Here is a 22017-nt window from a genome sequence, read left to right as displayed (position 1 = left end):
TAGATGCAAAACCTCAAGTGTTTAAAGTAACATCCAAGAGGAGGTACTTGTAGATTTGTTACTACACATTATTTAATTCAACTATGACACAAAGATTTTCTGACATAACTTCAAGTGGCAATATGAATAGCAAAGTCTCATAGCTTGAACCCACAGAAGCAGGTATTAATGGATGATTAATTCTTAAATTTGGTGTAGTAATACCTCTCAAGTAGGTTTTTCTGTTAGTTTCTTTGGTTTTAAGAGAAAAAGTCACATTTATCCAGTTAGGACTCTCCAGCCTTTTGTCAAGTGTCCAGGTTAACACGTTTCAGTCAACACAGGCATATTCTGTCAAAACTTGTGGGGAATGCTGATTAAGGTTAAGGCAGAACCCACAAGGCACTGAACTAATTGTGCAATGCTTTATGTGGAAAAATGACTTCCTGATTCCTGTATTAGCTGCCAGTGCTTTGAAACATGATGTTTGAGTATCTACATTGTGTATTTACCTGCCATATGAAAGTATTAAGCTTATAATATAAGTTGTAATAGTCACATTTTTATATATAGATGTTCAGATTTAACTATAATATTCAATTTCTCTCATTACTTTTACACAGTATTCTGCCTTTCATCAAGGGATTATTCTCATAGAATCATGGAATCATAGAATAGTTAGGGTTGGAAAGGACCTTAAGAGCATCTAGTTCCAACCCCACTGCCATGGGCAGGGACACCTCAGACTAAACCATGTTACCCAGGGCTCTGTCCAACCTGGCCTTGCAAACCACCAGGGATGGAGCATTCATAACTTCAATTCATACACACTTCTAGATTTTTTAATGTTTAAAATGTCAAAATGCCATCCACCTCCTCAGGGTGTTAATTTCTATTGTGAATTCCTTGTTCTGAGAGATGCTGGGTAGTGTCCATGTAGCTGGAAAACTGTGCAATGAATTTCTAATACGCTGAGCTGTTTGAGCTGACTGAAATGCAAGCTGTAAGTAGATAGTGAAAATGGCTGTAAATCTCTTAAGTTTGGGAACATTTACACAGCTTTATTGATCTGAGGCTTTATAAGCAATATAGACTATTTAATAGCATATTTGATTGTCTCAGAATACATGTGGTTATATCAAGTTTACCCCAGAGTGTTTTGACATAATGTCAGGAAAATGGCTTTTGATGGAAACTCTGTTGATGAAAACTACCCTCAAAATGCATTTTTGTAGAGCAGGCTGAATAGCCAGTTCTATGTCAAAAGTATGTTTATGTTTGGGAGCCAGAGATGTTTGTCATGGGGGGAATATCTTGGAGCCTTGCAGTCAGGTAAACCCTGCTATCCTGCAGGAATTCAGGGTCTGGCAGACACCTAAAGACCCTTGGACACATACATCCCAATAGGGTTTAGCACATGAGGATTTCTGAAAGGAGTGGAGTTTATACCACCAGACGCCAGAGGGGACCTCTGGAGGAGTTTTATTAAACCCCTTATTTTTATTTCTGTTAAAGACCACCTATAATTTTGCCCAGCTGACAGACTAATAATGCAGCTGGGTTGAACAAGTGTCAATTTAATTTCTACACAGTTGCAGTGTCACATTTTTGGAGGTGAGCAAAGGGACAGCTACAGGAAATGGAGCATACAAACATGTCACATAACACATCTGTCTCTGTTATGGGACACTACCCATGCTAATCTGTAGAAGTATACTTGAAAGTCCTGTTTGTTTAGGTTTACACCAAAACATGGTTTTGCCAAGTGCTTACAACCAATGGAGAATCAGTTCCTGGGGTGTGCAGTATACTAGTGTGTGATGGCATTTCAGAGTTTGCCGGTGTATCAAAGGCTCGTAGCATTGCAGAGAGTTTATTCTTTTAGGTAGAAGATGTTGGAATAGACTCAGATGTGAAGTTTTTCTGTGCTATCTTGGATAACAAGATTAAGAAAAAAAAAACCCCAATTTAAATAAATCAGATGTTTTTGCCGAAGATTATGCAGTCATTTTCTCCAATTATTCTTGACATTTCACCCGTGCATATTGTGATCTGAGTTAATAATGGAAGAAACACCAGCTCTCATTGCCGTGCTTATTCTTTGTTCTCAAGGATATAAGCTGTTTATAAAGATAACATATTTGTTATTTAAATCACTTTTACTGAAGTTGTTTCCTTGTTTGATTTTCTAAAAATATTGCAACAATTGTGATTCATCTTTGAGATGTCTGTTCAATTCACTATGATTTGCACTGGAATACTGGAATTCATTCCTAAATAGGCACAGGTGTTGATAGCCGTAACATGCTAGAATGAGTCAAAACCAATAAATGCTCAATAAAGGCAAGATGAAGGAAAATGCACTGAACCCAGCTCTTTCAAAATGTGATAAATTGGCACTTTAGTTCACTACTAAATTAGTTATGTACTGATGATGTGTCTGGAGCAACTGCATATTTTAAAACAGCTCAACATGTTAGAACATAACTTCAATCACTTAATATTTTCCAGATCATAAACATTATTTTTAAAATTAGCAATACTGGTCAGCATATAATCAACTTTTGTTTCTGAGCTGTTCTGTAGTGCCCTGATGTAACATTTTGCTATACCATTATTAAGAAAACCCAAAAAAGGTTGATTAATAGTCTATGAAAATTACTTGCTGGCTTTCTCATGCCACACAGAAATTTAATGCTAGAACAAGACATGGGAATTCTGACATTTCAAAAGTAAAAGTCAGTTAAAGCATTTCCTTTGTGCTTTTACCAGGAGCAGACTTTTTATTACCTATTTCTTGCACAATGCACTCTGCAGAGAACATCTGAAGCTCCATCCTGACCTTGGGGTGCATTTCTGATGGGAATGGAGCACTGGCCAGCAGACAGGCAGGTGTTACGGTTAGTGATTCATGAGTGCCAGTGCCTTTCCCTAGGAGCATAGGCTTTTTGCCTTGTACCTTTCTGTCAAAAGAGCTTCACAGTCACAGCAGAGATGGTAGGATAAGACAGTTGGGCATCTACCAAAGGAGGCAGGCAGCCAGCATTCGTCCGAAGAGGTCTCAGGAGCTCTACTTGGGAATCTGAACTGATACTGCCAAGGACAAGGCTTACAGTGTGCTAAGCACGCACCAGCCAGCTGGGACTGAATCAGCTCCTACAGTTTTGCATACCCTTCAGGGAATTCTGCTTTTATATTAACGTGTCTTGCTGTTGAGGTTTAGATACATATTTATAGGCATAGAAGTGGTGGTACCGCTAACATGCAGATAAGCTGTAGTAACACTGGCCAGGAATATTTGTCCTTAATATTTTAACTATGCTTTTCCTTAATAGTTTGTGGTCTGTGCTTTTGAACATAAACAGCACAAGTCAGAAATCACCGGCAAACTCTCGTTCAATTGCCGAAACTCCTCAGCGACAGCCAAACTGGCCTGAAGGCTGCCGCACCGGACGCAGCCACGGCGCAGCCCGGTACAAATCGCAGGCGGCAAGCACGTAGTTTGGAGGCCTGAGTTTGCGGATGCGGCAGTAGGGTGCTATGAACGGCACCTATGTGGCATCTGGTGCGTCTGCCTCTGAAGTGCCATTTGTGCCGGGTGGCCGGAGGCGCTGCGCGGCCCTTGGCCGAACTCGGCCGGTTCCCCAGGGCCTCGCCCGCAGCCTGCGGCTCGGTCTGAGGGTCAGAGGAAGGGAGGCAGAGGAGCCGAGAACCCCCACTAGACCTGCTCGCTCAGCACCGCCCGAGGCCCGGCTCCTCTGAGCGACCGCGGCCGTTTCCCTGCCAGCGGCTTAACTCCATTTCCCAGCGCGCCCCGCGCCCCGCCGCAAAGGCTGGGCCGGGAAGATGGCGGCGCCCATGTCGCCCTTGGTTACTGTGCGCTGCCTGCTGCGGGCTTCGGCGCGGCGCGCCGGCCGCCTGCTACCGGCGCCGGCCGCCGTCCTGCGGAGAGGTCAGTACCGCCGGGGTCCCTGCGCCCCTCCCTGCTTGCAGCCGGGCGAAGGGAGGGCGAATGACAGGTTGCAGTGGCACCGCGTAGGGAGCGTACCGTGGAGCGACCGCGGTAGTCGGTGCGTCCCTTGCCGCCGCACCGCGGGTCTCCCCTCCGGCAGAGGGGTCCGGGCTGAGGGGTACGGGACTGCCGGTGCCGTGTCGGGCCGGGCCGGGCCGCGCACCGGTCCCTCCGCGCTGGCATGACCTGACCGTGTCCTCATGTTGCCCGCCGGGCGGGCCGGGGCGGCCTGTCCGCAGCCGGTTCCACAGGGACCCCGTGTGCCCGGGCTGTGCGGCGGGGCTGGTGCCGGGAGTGAGCCTCTTGGCCCTGGAGCGGAGGGGGATGTGTCACTTGCCGGTTTAACGATGCCGCTGTCCCCCGGTAAACAGACCTGCAGTGCCCAGCCTCGGTAAATGCCTTACACTGCGGGTGCACCGGGACCTTGGCGGGCGGCGAGAGAACCGGGGTCGGGAGGAGCTTTTACTGTGCTTCAGGGTGCTGAGGGACTTTGCTCTCAGAGATCCTCCAGTGCATAACAACAGCTGAGCTCTGTCCGGCAGCCTTACCTTAGCAGCCGGCACAGCAGACATATTTATGGGTAACTAGGTTTTGTTAACTTGTGGCTTAGGTTAGAGGCAGAGGCCTGTTTTCTTTAGCGAGAGCTGTTCATCTGTGCCAGGCTGACAAATGTGTGAGAGGTCAGTTAACGTCAGGTGGGTCCCAGAGGTCTGAAGGTCAGTCAGCAGATCCAGGAGGATTTAGATGTAAATGTGGACATATTACATTGCAATTGTACAGTGTTTATTCATCCTGAGGAAAACAGACAAGCACTACAGATAGTACTATAGTTGTATATGTTTTATTTGATACTGGTCTAACACTTTAAATCTACATAGGTGGTTTTTCTGTAACCAACGTATTACCATTTTAAAAAAGTTGTCAGAGCAAATCAAGTGGCATTAGGCAGTGCTTCAGCTTCCATGTTAAAGGGCAGATCGTCCCCCAGGATGTGTTGTTTGAGGACATCTGCAGCGGTGGGCAGCCATCACTGAATTGGTTTCTAATCTTGGTTTTGTGATCACTGGTTTATAGTCCTTCTTTTTGCTTTCTACACTTCTGGATCTTCTTAATTAAAAGACTTTGCAAATAGTATTTGTGTAAAGTTGCAATTTCACTGGCAAACTTTTCTTCTACTTTCATTTGTACATCACATTGTTAAGTGAGGTGTGCACTGAAATAGCACAAGTAATCTTATTTCAGAGTAATGTCTAGTGTTTTTGAAAAGCTCTCAAGGCAGAATTCTGTCTGCTAAGTGGTAATAAACCAGATGCAATTCCTGTATGTTGCATTAACATTGGTTTAGCAGAAGCTGCTCCAGCTTCTTGAGTGTGTCTGTCAGCAAGGGTGGTAGTTGGGTGACTTAAGGTTGTTAACTTTGGTGCAGTTGTAGCCTCCGTGAGTTTGATTCAGATGAAGTTCTACAACTATTAATGGGAAATATTTTTTGTCTTTAAGAGTAATTAACCATTACAACAAAGTGTCACAGGAAATAGTTAATTCTCCATCTCTTATGTCTTCAGAATATATTTTCTTCAAAGCATGCTGTAATCAATCGCAATTTTTTAGTGTGGTTCAGGGGTAATTAGATAAATTTAGCTTTCCTTATATTTAGAAAAGTCAGTGTTGTCTTCAAGCCTTAATCTCTATGAATGAAAACTATTTCTGATCATTCCTATGAGGGAGTGGTTTAAAGCATATATACAGCACAATGGTTAAAGGTGATGTATTTTTTTTCCCTATCAGTCTCTTAAAGTGCTTGTTTCAACTTTGTTTCCTGAATTTATAATAATACATTTTCATGTGCACTGCGAGTGACCCTCTAGCGAGGTGAATATTGTAATCTAAAGAATGACTCCTTTTGCAATAAAGGGAGTTCAGTTCCATTTGTTTGATCTTTGCTTCTTTAACTGGATATTATCTGTCTGTCGTGGTTTTTCTTTTTCACCCTGTTAAAGGTCTACAGTTCTAATCATGTCTTTAAAAGATGTTTCGTTTGAGGGCAGTAAGAGCTCCTACAGGATAAATTTGAATTCATCTGTGGAAGTACAATACTTTGTCTCTCCCAGAAGTGAATAGTCCTCTTAAATTTACATGGAATCTTTTTGTGTTTCTTGAAAACTCACAGATTAATGAATGCAAAGGTATTGGTTTCTGCAGCCATAGAAAGATAGCAAGGATGAAATACATGTAGGGGAAGCCCAGTTTCTTTTCCTAGGCCCTGAAGTAAAGGGGGACAAGGACTTGCTATGATTTTTGTCTTGAGAATTATCTTCTGACCGATTTTGGACATTACAGTTTAAAACCTTATGTAATGAAATCCAACTAAGAGGGAAAAAATAAGGGTTACCACGGTGAGTGCTGTTTATCTTGGTTACCTTTCTGTGCTCTCAATCTCCTGGCTGTTGTCAAGATCAGTTTTTGATATGCCACAACCTAGCTTCCATTTCAGAGTATCTCCTTACATAAGTAACTCTAGTGCCTGCCTCAGCTGTGACTGTTGCTTTCATAAGTGGTGTCATTGAAACTCGCATGCCTTTTTCCTGTGTCATATCAGACATCACTTCTAAGTGGCAGTAGGAAAACCAGACAACATACTGATTAGTTTTTCAATTTACTGCTCTTTTTTCGAACAGAAGGTCTCTGGCATTAAGAACACTTTTAATATTTTTATGTAGGTACTTATCTTTGCAGTGGTAAACTAATGCCAGTTTACTGAATGTGACTGAAGTTCCCCATTGTAAAGGGAATTTTTATAATTTAGATTGGAATTATACAAGCAGCTGATTTTATTATTTGACATAACGTGAGATTGCACTGAAATATGTATGTTTTAGGAACAGGAATTTAAGAAAAAGTTACAACCTGGTGGCAGCTTTTAGAGAAGCAGGGGGTGTCAGGCTAAATGTGGTAGCATCTAGCACTGTCCTGCACCATGAAGGTGGGAAAGATAGGTTATGGATAAATGCATGTCTGTAGTTTTACACTGTTTTGTAAGGCTAGGTGGACAATGAATTGACACTGTGCTCTTCTATAGTCATATCTAGAACACTACATAGAGATAGAAGATGCTTTTGGCTATGTGTAACACTTCAAAGATTTCAGAAGGTAGCTAATGAAAATCAAGTAACAGTTTAGATAATGAAACATCGAGTTACAGATCAGGTAATGAAACAGGAAGATATAAATGAAAACCCATCTTTTGCAATATAGAAGTTTTGTACCTGCTTAAAAGTAATTTCATTTGCATTTACTTTCCTACTTTATGTATGAGAATGCTGTGTGACCCAATGACAAAAGTATTACTGCAATTAATTTGTTTTCCTTCTACCCCCTAAGCATGTTACCTGACCAGAGAGGAAAACCTAATCTTGCTTTGTTCCTTAGGAGCTGCCTTATGTTGTTGTTTTGTTAAGCGCTTTATAAAAAAAAAAAAGGAAAAAAGTGCTTCTACTTGTTCTGGTATTTTTGAGTGTTTAGAAGTTGTATGGACTGACCCACGAACTTCTGGATTTGCCTTTCTCTCCTTTTTAAAGACAAAGATTGCTTCCTTTTCCTAGTGTTCTGGAATCTCATCTGCCCTCAATGAGGCCTCCGAGAAAGCTGTTAGAGGCTGTTGTGTTGCTTAGGAAACTTGCCTAAAGCATTTAAGGATGAATTTCCTTAGTCTCACAATGTTCGAAACACCTAACTATGTAGCCTATGATAAATGTTTTTCCTACTTAAATCTATTGCTTTTATCATTGCTATAAATTGTGTTACAATTGTTGACAGTGGAAGCAAAGAAGGCATTAAGCAGCTTTTTACTGATGTAGCAAGTCTTCTTTGTAATCCTGTATATTCTTTTATTTCATTTTATGTCCAGTAGTTCTGGTTTTTTTTTCTTTCTCTTTTTTTTTTTTTTTTCTTTTTCAAACAGAATTCTTCCTTGGGCAGAAATTATCTTCTAGGCGGAAGATAATGCCAGCAGAGCAGGCTGTAGCATTTCAGGGCTTCACAGCTATTGCCCTGCGTAGTGTGCTCTTTGACTGTTTCAGCTTTCTTACAGAATTCCTGTTTGCTCTCCTGTTTGCTAGCTTTTAAATACTTTTTGTGTAGTTTAGCCCACCTCTGTTTAACAGATTAATCTGTTCAGAGAAATGTAATTTGAAATTTTTCAATGGTTTTGTCCCAGTTTGAAAAACAAAACAAAATTAAAAAGAAAAAAGATCAAAACTTCTCTTGCAACTTCTCATCCAAATCTTACCCACACTCCAGCTGGACGTTTTAGTGTATGTGCTTGTTAATAACAAAAATAAATGTTAAAAGTTACTAGTAGTGGTGTTTACTGCTGAAGTTAGAAGTTGATTTAGTGAAAAACAAAGGGTAATGTGCTGTAGTGGTTGTATAGGTAAGTAACGTATATACATCTTTAACTGTTAATGTATGTTATTTATGAATATAAAAGGGTGCTTTTCAAAACATTTCTATTAGTTGCCTTCTTTTCATTTTACAGCATACACAGCTCAGGCAGATGAGAAGACAGTCCCTGGTACTCCTGCAGATGCTAACGCCAGAGCCTTATTGGTTTGCAGTGGACCTTTAGAACATTATGACTTCCTGATTAAGCAAAAAGAGCTGAAGAATGATGAGCATCAAAGAAGAGTTGTGCAGCACCTGCAGAAGTTGCACGAGAGCCTTAAAGGCTACAGCGTTGGTTCAAAAAATCTTCTCTCAAAGGTGAGGTTTATAAAAATATTTTTTTCATTGAGTTATATTTTCTCTTAAGAATATGATTAAAATACAGAAATTTCTGTCATTAACATGGATCTTATTTTTGCAGCTGAGTCTTACTCAGGTAAGCTCAATCTTCATGTTTGGATCTCTGTTCTTTCCTTTTTTGGTTTGTAAAATGCCAGTGGCACTCTAGAAGTAAACTCATTAAGTATTATTGAAATAATTGTATAAGAAAATCTGATACGGTTTAGGTTATGTCCACTGCCTGCCTTTCCAAAAATGTCATCTGACTGCAGGAGAGAGGGGCCTAGACTGTGTATAACACATGTATTTTGGTTACATGTACTGAATGCTAATATTTTGTGTTCTAACAGATCCTCCGCAAATGAAATTAGCCAGCAGAATCTAAACAATTTAGCTTTGCAAAACATGGTATCAGTCAGACATGACTAATTTTAAAAAAGTCTGTATTTTCCAGTGTTGTTAGTCTCCAGGTGAGGTAAGGAAGGCAGAGGTGTGATCTGCACCCCAGTTGTGTTTTTGGGAACATCACAGCTCCTTTTTAGTGGATTAACAGAAATTCAGACATATGCGTTATGCTCAGTGCCTTAGCAACTGTAGTGCCTTAACATTAGTCATGGTGATAGCCTGCTGTTGTACCTCTGTAACTTTCCCCTGAAGCTGCTGAGGAAATGTTTTCCAGAGCCTCTGTAGCAGTGTTTTTCATGTCTTGTTCTCATGCCGTTATTCTCAGATTGTTGCTGTTGTGGCCTTGCAGCTGCAAATATTGATAGCATTGTTATGACAGGTTCTCATGGGAAGCACCTAGAACTGGTGTGAGAATCAACCCTCAGCTTTCCTTGCCTCTTGTTTTGTAGATTTGAGTTTATGTCCAAGAAAACCAAACACAGTGCCCAGCAAAGCAGATAAGACATTTAATTACTTGGTAAATTTTATTCAATTATAGATGTGCACAGAAGCTGAATAACCTGTGAATATGCTTCATTTGCACCTTAATAACACTCCAGTCAGCTTAAATATTTTACGACAAATATGGTGAGGGGAAACAACAAAAACTGGGTGTTTGACTAAGTCTAATGAAAGTTTAGTGCTGGAAAAAAAGTATGGCAAAATATTCATTGCCATCATCATTTTACTTTCCCTGTCTGCACTGGAGAGACACCTTCCTGTCCCTAAGAGAAGGGTGTACAAAGCTGTCATTGCTCTTCCCAGTCCACCACTGAGTGTTTTCCTTTTTCTTTCTATGTTTCTCTTGCCCCACTTTTGTTTTTATTTTTTGTCAGAAGTAACTTTCACATTTACAATCAATGTATGCTGTCAGCTGCAGGCCTTGCTTATAAATCTCCATGTCAGCTTTTCTCAGCATCCATTATGCAACACACCTCATCTCATGGGTATAAATCTAAATCACTCTACTGAACTTGTTACCTACCCATACATTTCCTATTACAACCCCAAATTGTCCTATACCTAGCACAGATACTGTATTTTATTTGCATGGCAAGCCTAAATGATGAAGCATGAGATCATGAAAGCCAGAGCTACAGGGCTCAAGTGCCTCTAAATGGAGGCACTCTGTCCATTTACATAAATGCTGTCCTCTGTCCTTTATACTATATTATAATACATAATCTTGGCTTCAAGGCATGAAAGAAAGAAGTGGAGAAAAGAACATTGGTATGAGAAAAAGCATTGTCTTTTGGGCATACTGCCAGACTTTTACTCATTTTCATTCTTTAGAAAAAAAAGTTATGATGAAGGTGCTGTTGTTGCTAGCAAAGGCTAGCATTTTGATCTTTTCTGGTGAATTGTTTTGGACATATGGATATGCTGTCTTTGAGAATAATTTTGAGAGCTGACTTGTGTTAACTGGAGTGCCCTGAATCATTATAGTTAGAACAGTTGTCTAGTAATAGCTTTGTAGATAAAGCATTATGTAGGTTTTTTATTTACTGTTTCTTTGATTGCAAAGCATGAATAGGGAGGAAAGTCTCTATTGCAGAGAACAAATACTAATCGTATTCTATTTAGGAAATTGTGATGCTACTTTGTCCCTGCATAACAGAGCTAATCGTGGTAAAGCTGGACTGACACTTTGTTAAAGGGAGAAGTCAAATGCTGCTTTTTAGGTTCCGAATATGTTTTTCTCTAGTTTCTTTAAAGCGCTCCCCTCTTTCCTGAGAGTGGTGCTCTTATTTAACGTTGCTTCAATTCCATGCTTTATTTTTAAACCAGCTTTTAAAAATTGCTGCATGGCTCGCCAGTACCTGGGAACTAATGCCACACTTAGTGAGAAGCAGCTGTAGAACTACTTGCTATTGAGATAAATGTTACTGCATTTTGAGGTTTTTCTGTTACAGATTGATATCTCTTTATAAACCTTAAGAAGACTGATAGCCAGATTGAGCACTGTAGTGCTGTGCCATGTATCAAAACCCCAGAAAAGGAGGAGAGCAATGAGATTTGTGTAAATCTTCTAAAGCCTGCTAGCTTGTATAATTAAATCAAACTGTGATTAATGATGGAGGAGAAGTTGCAACAACTTTTTCTTTTCTGCTGTCTTTGAGGAAGTTATTTGCTTGTTCAAACAGAGTCCCTCTTTATGTGAAATGAAGCCAAATAAACATCATTTAAATTCTAGTAAAGGCCAAGTTCTGCTTCAGCAAAGTTGCAATGAACATCTTTAATGAACATCTTTTTTTTCCCTGAATCAGTCACAGCTGTGACTAGGTACTTGGTAGAATCATAGGCTTCTAGCACTGTACCAGCTGTAGACAGTGGCATCATGTTTATCATATATCTGTATCTATCAAGTTTTCTAAGTAAGTAAAATGTATGTTTTCCTGTGGTAGACTTTCAGGGTAGGGATGCTGCTGCAGGCTTGGTTCAGTTTGGAAGATTAGAACTAAAGGTTTTTTGTGCCAAGAAGAGGTGGTGGGTACTCCTCTCTGGAACTGGCCTGGGTTGATTTGTGTAGGCTTTTGATTGGAAGGAGTTCCTGTAGTTAGCAAAGCATCCCCAGGAAGTACTAATGATAACAGGGTGCAGGTAAATCCTGTATTAATGAATAGTGTTGTAACTCTCCTCCCATGAAGGCATGCTACTTTGAAACTTTGAATATGCTGGGAAGTTAAAGATAAACCTTATGCTATAGATGTTCAATTGTTTTTATGATAAAATGATTGACATTGGTTTTGCTTAATGTTTTGTACTTAATGAGTTTTAATAGCTGGAAATTAAACTGATGTAAATTACTTAAGGGCTTTTTGGAAATAAGTCAAACACTTTAATCAGTTACACATAGTAATTTGTAGATTGACTTTGCTTTTTCAGGTTTCCAGCAGCCCGGTTAACCTAATTTGAATACAAAACTCCTGCATTGAAAAGAATCTACTGACAGCTTTTCAGAAATAAAAAAATAGTGGCGCTTGGCATCTCAGGCATACTTATTTTTCCTGGCTCTGCACCTGAAAAGAATGTGGTTGAGAAGTTGCAGTGAAGAAAAGGGGAAAGAGAGAGGGAGAAAAGCCTCTTCTGTAGTCTGATATTCCTTATTTTATTGCCTGATTTCTTTTATGATACATTTTCAGAAGCCTCTTCCTAAGTAATAGTTATACCAGAAATTGAAATTTCTGAACTATTACAAGAATGGTCTGCTTTGGTTTTAGTTCTTTTCTTAATTTGTCACTTTCTATCTAAATAGTTTTATTCACTAAAAATATGGGAGAAGTAGGATTAGGGAACAAATACTTTTATCAGGTAAAATGGAAACATTTCAGTGTTTGTGTAAGAGACTTGCATTACCTCACAGGGCAAAGCTTTCTGTAATCAGTAGTCTGGGGTGGGACGGGACAGGATATGACAGGGATGACACCACACCAGCCGTTTCCTTTATGATAATAAAACTCTCTACTTTTATGATGCAGGTTTTCTGGGGCATCAGCATAAGATGAATTTGAGTAGAAAAAACAAATTAGTCTTGCAGCAAACCAAGTAGGCCAACCAAGTAGGCTTCTGTTTTCCAGAATTACTCAAATTTGAACAATGACTTTGGTCTTGAGCTTGGTGAAAGCATGGCCTTTTATATTGAGATATTTTGAGATCCTCTGAATTGAAGTTCAAGGCTGTAAGAGTTTGCATAGTCATTTCAGATCTCTAGCTTTTCAAAATAATACCAATTGGGACATCTTAAGAGTTGTTGAGTTGCTGTACTAATGACTTGAAATAAGCTCAATTATAAGTGAGGTCATGTTTTCAAAAGAGGTATGAACAATAGTAAACACCATTCAGGACCTTGAAAATGTCTTCAGCTACAACAGCAACCAAAAAAGAGGCCTGAAAAGTGGGAAAAAGAGGTAGTTTTGTTAGTGTTAAAAAAAAAAAATCTGCTGTTTGGAGGTTCGTCTCTTGAATTTTGCTTATTTTAATTAACCATCTTAGTACTGATGTGCATTTCTAATTGAAAGTTTTTCAAATCTAAGTGTAAATGTTCCCAGGAAATGAGTTGCTTGCTTCTGGTGTCTGAGGTAATGAGCAGGGGAGAAGGTGGGAAAACATTGCACATTGTTGAACATATTTAGTAGAGAATAGGAAGTTGTCAGAATGAAGGAGATGTTTTGACCAATACAATTCCTTAGATGAGGTAGGATACTGATTGATTAAAGTGCAGTTTAAACATAAAAGGAAAAATCTGATGCAGTAGAATCAAAGTGCGACGTGCAGTTTTGAAGCAGAAGTGTGCAAAACCGTTTTGATAGTAGAAGAGAGAATTCTGTAAATCTGAGTGCACTCGTGTGTACCAACTTGTGGAATTGTAAATGTTTTAACACATGAATGATTTCCAAAGAAAAGTGTGCAAGTCAACTGATCTGTAAAAGGAGAAAAAGCTCCTGCTGTATGTAGCATGTCCTGATGATAATGAAACTTGGTGAAGCACTTAAGTTACGCTGTCTTAAATTATTGTGGGGTAGAAAATGTTATAGGAATTAAGAAATTTGGAAGGCTCAAGGGATTTTACGCGTGTGGTGATGCTCTCATTTGAAAGGCTGTGGTGACCATTCAAAATATATATATATATATAAGGATTTCAAAATTTTCCCCTTCAAACAGAATTTTTGTGCATCCTTTAATATCTTTTGTACATTTCAAGTATTAGCTTTAGTATCTCAAAATCTTACAATTTTTGCAAAAGCAAATCTATTGTCAGCCGATTGAACATTGTTATACTGAGGCCCCAAATACACCTCAGGATAACATGGAAGTGAGGAGCAAGGAGAAGCTCATTTATTTAGTTTGTCTTCCTACATCTCCCACTTTCCTCCCTTCCCTCCCTGAAATGAGTAAGTTTGGCCTTATTTTAGGGTAACTGAAGGATCTTCTGTGTTAGATCTCCCCTCGGTTTCTTCTTTTGGAGTATATGTTTCAATGAAACCAAGATTAGTCATCTGCTTTCTTCACCCCCACGTACCATTGACTTTCTTGACTGCTTGCTGTGCTCTAACTTGAACCAAAAGCGTTGTCCGGATTTTATCAGAAATCCTAGAGAAAATTGCTCTTTTTCTTATGCAACTTTCAGGCTTCAGGAGATGCATGAGAATAATTAAAAAATAAATAATAACAAACAATCCATTTTACGATCATGCAGAATAGCTTGAAACTGGCAGGATGTCTGAGTTTCAGTAGTAAAAATCTACTGATGGAGTTTACTTTTGGAAATAAAATATTTGTTAAAACCAAAACCAACCAACCATAAAACCAAACCAAACCAAAAATCAACCCAAAAATAGAAAAATAAATAGTGTTACACAATACCTGACAGGATTGAGGAAATGGGTACCTAAAGGTGTCAATAGTGTCACTTCTGACAGAAGTACATGTAAACCAAACTTTTTTAGTTGCTCAAAGAGGTAAGAGTTTTTCTGGCATTTGATTTGCGTTTGGAAATGATCAGCTTCAGCAAGTTTGTTTGGGTCTGCCACTGTATCCATCCATTTATTTTTACCAACAAATATCTCTCAAAAATTGCTGTCTTCACAGGAAAAAAAAAATCAATTTATTAAATCAGCCAGAAGTTGATTGTTATGGAGCTCAGCCATTGTAATTGTTTCCTTTAAACAAAAAAGCCCACTTTTTCTGTAGCATGTTTTCTAGAAATGGAGTAATAAAATATGCCTAAAAAGACAAATGTCAAGATGGTTAAATGTAATTAATAAACACTTTGCAATTAATAAAATAGTATAAAAATGGAGGCATTAATACTTGTTCTGGTTCTATAACTTTTACAAAGAGAGGTAAAGCAGTAATCTAAACATGGATTTGTTTTCCAGTTTTATTGTCTTTCCTTGTGAAACTGCAAATCTCATTAATATACAGTGGTTTTAGGTAATACCTTTAGTGTGGTAGTCTTGTTGTAATGATTGTTGTTAGTCTCAAATTAAAAACAAATTCTTGCAAACATCTCATTTTAATTTTTTTCTATTTTTCTTTTCTTCGCTGTGTAACTTGGAGCATCAGTAGTTTTAATGAGTGCAAACTCTTAAAAAGTACACACTGAAAAATGTTTGTCAAGTTGCCTTGCAGTGCTTTTGGAGCACTAGCAAATAGTTGCAGCCTTGTCTGTTAATGGAGTGGTTTCAGACATTCTGAAACCCTGTTCAGCCACAGATTGATGACACAAATTTTTGATGATCCAACCAATATAACTCTAAATTAAATCTATAAGTGGGTCTTATATAAGAGCTATGGTTGCGTATTTTCTGAATAAACTGGTATTAAATATCCTTCTACCTTTGGTCATATATTTTCTTTCATGTTTAATTGGTGTTTTGCTACTGACTCTCCCATTTCTTTAACATGGCACTGTATTTTGAAAAGTGCTTTAGATTCAAGTTGTTTAGCAATTACCCAGCTCCAAATGAGACCACAGAGCTGCAATTTTAATTTTCCTCTGTTTTGGCTCAGCTCATAGAACTCTGAAAGTGGAGCACTTTAAAACAGCCACATACTCTTCGGCAGTGTTTTTTGTGGATATCAATTTGCTTTCATGGATTTGATGAGAATTTTGTTAAGATTTCCAGATTTTTAGAAGCAGTTTCTTATTAGAATTATACTTGGAAGTGGCTATACACAGTACTGGGGTGGGGGTGGACTGTTTCAAATTTAAAGTCTTGATGTTATTTCGGGATTTGCTATAAAAATACAAATTTGAATAAAATAGAATAAACCAACAGGTGTCATAACGTGTGTCCTGAGTCATATTAAGTGTCTAAAAATTCTTAAGCGATTAATAAATTAGGTACATATTTTTACTGTGACTCCATTGATTTTAGTCATGTTTAAACTAGAGATAAATCTGCATTTAAGATTCAGAGTTGAGAGAAAAGGGACCTACAATGCTCACAGGCTTTGCAGTACTGATTTTCTAGTTCCTAATGGTTTATATCTTAAAAAGAGCTGTTTTAATAACTATATAGTGTATATATCTATGAATACTACAATACTGCTTGATTTTCTATCCTTTTTCCTAAGGCTTACTGCTCAAATGGCTTTATGAGGAAAAGTATTTGTTTTGATGATTGATGATGTACTGGATACATTTAATCTTTTTACATGTGTTGCAGTAAAAGGTATAGGTGCTAGGACTGGGCATGGGGTATTTCAACAATGACCTGAACAAAAAAAACCCGAACCCAACGCAGGCCCTGCGTGTATGTTTGGCCTCTTTTATAGAATTTGCACAAATATAATGTTAAGATTGCTTACCAATTCTGAGCCGATGATTTATTCAAGGTTACACTTTGCTAGCCAGTGCTACTTTCGTAGTTAAGTGTAGCTACTTTTTTTTACCACAGCAATGTCCTTGCTTTTATTTTATGCCATATTCATATTTATTCTTTTTCCTCTCGATTTCCAGTTCTTTGCAAAAAGCACCCCCCCAAAAGGTCTTTATGTCTATGGAGATGTTGGTAAGTTTCAGTTTCATCAGTTCCAATAGAATTTTCTTGAAATGCGTGTTTATTCAAATTCTGAAGTGTCTAAAAGCTTTATGCTTATGTAGCATTATCGCTTTAATGAATTTTCCAGGATTAGTGTTCTTACACATTATGATGTTGTTTCATACAGTTACACTCTGATGCTGTAAACTGATGGATTCGACTGTGTTACTGTGTGTAATTTTTTTCAGCTTTACTAATATTTAAGAATGCAATTTAACAATTTGGTAAGTGATTGAGGGGGCCACTGACAGAATTTATGTATTCTAATTGCAACAGTTCTGCATGAAAACATATTGGCTTTTCAGAAGGAAATACTAAGGATGTTTCCTAGATGTGTACGGAGCCTTTTGTGTGACCTTTGGGCTATCTCTTTATGGAACAAAGTTTTAAAACAGAAAACCAAAAATGCAGTTGTTCCGAGTTTTTGAGCAGAAAATATAACTGTTCTTCACAAACAGTCTGGGCTTGTACTTTATTCTGTGGAAGTGTATAGTTTCATTAGTTCAAAGCTAATGAACAATCATTATTGTAATCAGTACATACTGTTCTTAAATTAACTACCTGTTGGGGTTTTTCTTTTTTGATTGTTTTTTGTTTGAAGGCACAGGAAAGACAATGGTGATGGACATGTTCTATTCTCACTTAGAAATAGAAAAGAAAAAGAGAGTCCATTTTCATGGCTTCATGCTAGATGTACATCAGAGTAAGTGCAGACACAGGTATTTATGAGAATTTTATGAAAGACTTTTTAATAAATACTGTATGTCTCATTCTCGTGTTCATATTAATCATCGTAACTTTATTTAAGTATTTAAGCAAAAAAGTAAAAAATAGAGAAGTTGAAGGATTTTAGCATTGTCTGTTATATCAGAGTAGATATTAATTGCATATTACTTCTCAAGTATCTTTTTGTAAAGATTTCTTTATACTGGATTGCGTAGAAAATGTGGGTGTGTATTTAGGATTAAATCCTTAACTAAAAGTTTTCCAGTTACCGATTAGCTTACATGCAATCCAAAGAAGGCAATTGCTAAAACTGAAATAGTAAAGGTTAAATTCAGTCAGCATTTTGAATAAGCAGTAACTAAATCGGGTGTAAATGCATGGGTGAATGAGAGCTGTTCTAGTTGGCAAACTTAGTGATACTATCAGTAATTTAGAGGGAAAAATAATGGAAGGAAGTTCATCTTTAGTTTCAGGAAAATTTTCTGACAAGGTGAATAAGGTGCTTCATTTTGACTGGGATATTTTAAAATTTGGCTCTTTGTCTAAATTCTATGTCATTTTTCTTGGGAAGTGTAAACAACTTCTGCCACATTTAGTGCCCGCTTTTATATCATTGTTGGGTTACTATTGAGATTTTCTGTTTCCATTTCTGTCATTTATGCTTAATCTTAACAAAGGTGGCTTTTTAGTGCAGGATCTTTGTTTTCCAAATGTTTGTTTATAGTCAGATGGAATACAATCCATGAGACAGTGAAGTATGGATATAATAATGAGACTTTGTGCCAGTATTATCTTCTTTACATTGTAACTGTGTTGCTATGTCCGAGTTTTTTTAAACTAAATGCATTCTGAGTTTATCTTCAGAGCATGCAATGCACAGAGCAGTGCCATTGATTTGTAAACGTTGTAAGGGTTCTTCACTGAGAGAAAGTTGATACAGAAAATGCCAAATTACAAAGTGAAACTGAAACTAAGGTCATGAATTGGGGCAAGATAAAACTGTAATTTGTATCAGTTTTTAAAAGATGAAGCGTAGCATAAAAAGGTTCTTTGTTTTTTGTTTCACATTTTTCTAAAGAAGAAAATACAAATCACAGAATTACGTGGCCTTTTAATTATTGCCTGGATGTGGTTGAAAACTGTTTTCCTCTCTTGAAACTGGGCTAAATTTGAAGCATTCCTATTTTTACTGGACTAGGCTACTTTTTATTTAGTAGCTAAATATTTTTTTTCCCTTAGAAAATGAAATAAGAAATATTTGTCTGTTTTGTTAACTCAGGAATACATCGCCTTAAGCAGAGCTTGCCAAAAAGAAAGGCAGGATTTATGGCCAAATCATATGACCCAATTGCTCCAGTAGCAGAGGAAATAAGTGAAGAGGCTGCTCTTTTATGTTTTGATGAATTTCAGGTAAGAAATCAGAGGTTGTTCCTTCACTTCAAGGGAAACTTCATAAAATTACTTTTGATCTTAGAATATGACACTTGTTACTGCTAATATAGTATTTGAATCACTGACCAGTAGTGAACTATAGAAGTCACTTCACAGTTTTGAAGATGGTGTTGGTTTATTTGTTGGGGTTTTTTTTCCAGGGGATAAGATGTAAATTGGTGGTATAAGTGCCCTCATAGTGCTTTCATTTACCAGTCTAGTTACTGGTCATACAAGTGGGTATTAGAGTTTGGTGAAAGACCTATGAGTATTTCAGGACAGGAACCATCATCCTGTACTCAGCCTGTACAGTGCCCAGGGAAGTAGCTGCCTGATACTTGCATGGCATGTCTGGTCTTTGCTGTAGTTCATATACTGCAACAAAATTGTCTCAGTGTGATTAAGGATGTGGGAATAACGTGTCAAATTCAACCTAAATTCTTTCCTAGATTTATTGGAGCCTTTGGCATGGCAGTGCCAGATTATATCAACATAGCTAACATTGTAAGAAACTTTTATTGAATTATATGTGAAGTTTAAAAAAAAACCTCATAAAATGGTCTTTGCCCAAGCTAACTGTTTTTTCCATTTGTTTTGCACAGCTTGTGAATTGTGTTTTAAGGGCATGTCGCAAATTTAGGTGAAAAAATTGCTTTATCAGATTTTTAGGAGAGAGGTTAAAGTAGATACCTCTCATCAGCTGAAATGTTTTTTTAATTCAGAGAGAAAATGCAGAGCAAGATAAAACCAGACCTGTGTTAGTTCTCAAATCACTAACTGTGTATTGTCTGTGTTATGCTATTAAATTAATACATTACTGAAATGGGCAGAGCAATTTGTATCTCCTAGCTATTATTTTACATGCCTGTGCACCTGAGAAAATAACCATTTTATGATCAGCTCCCATGATGGGGATTTTTGTAGCTGTAAAGAAGTAGGTGTTCTTGTTTCAAGTGACTCCTGCATTTTTCAACAAAGGGGTAATCCTTTGATCTAAGGTTTCAGATTGTGAGGAGCTGCTTGATCATTTAAATTGTACTTTATCTAGTGAATATGAATACTGGGCTTCCAAAACTTGCAGTTTAAAATCTAACTACAGAGATCATTGTATTTATGCTACGAAGACATGGGAAAGTTTGGAGAGGGCAGGGAGGAGTGTTAACTGTCATGACATCAGATATTCAAGTGGTAGATAGAGGCATCTTTGCTGTACCATGTGTTAGTGTAGGTACCTGGTTTTATGTATAAACGCCCACTGCTTTCCTTCCCTGGTGTTGCTGTGTTTCCAGACTGTCATGTGCCTACATTTTAAGGGGAAGAGGCTGTGGTGTTTTGTGATTCCAAATTGGTTGCCTGCTCCCTCTGCTGACTTGCTTGAGGTACATCAGTCACTTCAGTTGTAAAAATCACCTGTTTTTTCCCATGTGTCACAGCTGAGAAAGAGCTGTTCTCTAAAATGTGTATCTTAGACTTAGTATTCTTGTGTGGATATTTAATATCTACTCGTTCTGGGTGTAATAATGTTCTAAATTAACAGATTACTGAACAGCTGAATTTCTTGACTGGTTTTCTGTAGCATGGAACACTATGCAGGCTTTGCCTGCTGAAGAGCAGTCCCAGCTTTCTGAAATTTCGCAGAAGGCACTGAATTTGGGATTCTTTCTGCTTTCTGGGAAACTTTCTGTGTAAATAGCCATAAGGTAGTGCAATGACTGGAAAACCAGCTCACATGGTTACACAATTAACACTGATAATAAGGAGCCAAATCTAATTCCGGATGTTTGCAGCTCATTTCCCCCATGGAGATAATGCCTACGTTTTACTGCAATATTCAGTATTCAGATTTAAAGAATTAGATTAAAAGAAAACTGCAAGGAGCTGGAGACTCAGAACATACACTGCTCTAACTTGCAGACTAAGCTGCTGTCTGTTTTGACAGGTGGGAGTCAAGCTGTGTCTCTATGACTTTGACAAAACACTTGTGTAGAGGGCACATCAGAAAATGATTGAGATTTGCTTCAAACCCTTCAGGCTGCTTTTAAATACCTGTTTGGGGAAAAAAAAAAAAGGAGCTAAAAACATTAGTTTGTTTGTCTTGAGATCAGGCACACGGATGAGTGATATTGTGACAGGGACAGCAAAGAGTATTGTTAATGTTCATATTTCAGAGGAAACAGAATACAGAACTTCAGAAGACAAAAGCATTGCTGAGGTTGCACATTCCTCTTTGACAGTGGGCTAAAGCTAAACAGAAGTACTCTGAAGTGAGTCTTCTTGTGAAGTCTGGAGGACTGTTGAACAAGTGGAGATTTGATGAATTGCCATAGAAAGATGTTTTGGTACTTTTAAAAGTAGTGTTTTGTTTTCCAAAATATTGTATTAAAAACCCACCCAACTATTTCTAAAGTGTTTCTTTCTGCAAATACTGTGGGAGGGCACTAAGCTTCTGAGTTTGTCCTTTCTGAAGCAGGTATTTTGTCAGCATTTGCCTAACCCACAGGCTGTCATGTTATTAAAGCATTGCTACTTATTACTGATCTTTGTCATGCAGTTTATTGTAAATATGAAAGTATTTTTTTTTAATCAAAAAGTCTTATGCCATTCTAGAAATGTGTCCTCATTTTGTAGGAAAAAATGTAGAATTTTTAAGCCATTTTTAATTCTAATTTTGATTTTTCAGAACACAGAGGTTGGCCATGAAGAGAGCCTAGTTATTGTTTAGCAATCAAATAACTATACACAGATAATTAGGAGCTCTAATTTCAGTGTGTGACTCTACCCTGTGTTTGTTTTATTGATAATGAAAACAGAATCCCTACTTTTTGGTAAGCTGAAGGATATACAGTCTAAGTCTTTATATACCATCAGTACCACTTAGACTTAAAGGAAACTACAATTTGGGGAGTTTTTACTAACCTGCATGCTATTAAAAGACTCTAATAAAAATTAGTCTCTTATTTTTGTGCTAATACTAATTGCTCGTAATACATGCTCATGTTTGTCATTCATTGCGTGGAACTGTACCAATCAGTGGCTGACTGAGTCTCAGGCACTTACACATGTAAATTAACTATTGGTCTAGTGGGTTTTTCACTTTTT

General features: G+C 38.0%; 1 protein-coding gene across 2 annotated transcripts in view; it reads left to right on the top strand.

Moving 5' to 3' along the window:
- The first annotated feature begins 3592 nt into the window (after window positions 1-3592).
- Window positions 3593-22017, top strand: part of AFG1L (AFG1 like ATPase) — a 56630-nt gene continuing 38205 nt past the window's right edge. The window contains exons 1-5 of one of the 2 annotated variants that reach the window (XM_065681106.1): window positions 3593-3931; window positions 8526-8749; window positions 16680-16731; window positions 17363-17464; window positions 18767-18897. In XM_065681106.1, the coding sequence (XP_065537178.1) occupies window positions 3826-3931; window positions 8526-8749; window positions 16680-16731; window positions 17363-17464; window positions 18767-18897 (615 nt within the window). In that variant the 5' untranslated portion in view covers window positions 3593-3825. The remainder of the gene's footprint in view (window positions 3932-8525; window positions 8750-16679; window positions 16732-17362; window positions 17465-18766; window positions 18898-22017) is intronic. The other variant, XM_065681105.1, reaches the window with a different exon arrangement.

Source organism: Lathamus discolor, chromosome 5 (genome assembly GCF_037157495.1).
Source record: "Lathamus discolor isolate bLatDis1 chromosome 5, bLatDis1.hap1, whole genome shotgun sequence".
Taxonomy (NCBI): Eukaryota; Metazoa; Chordata; class Aves; order Psittaciformes; family Psittacidae; genus Lathamus; species Lathamus discolor.
Note: the sequence above shows the minus strand (reverse complement) of the source record. Positions and strands in the feature narration are given on the sequence as shown.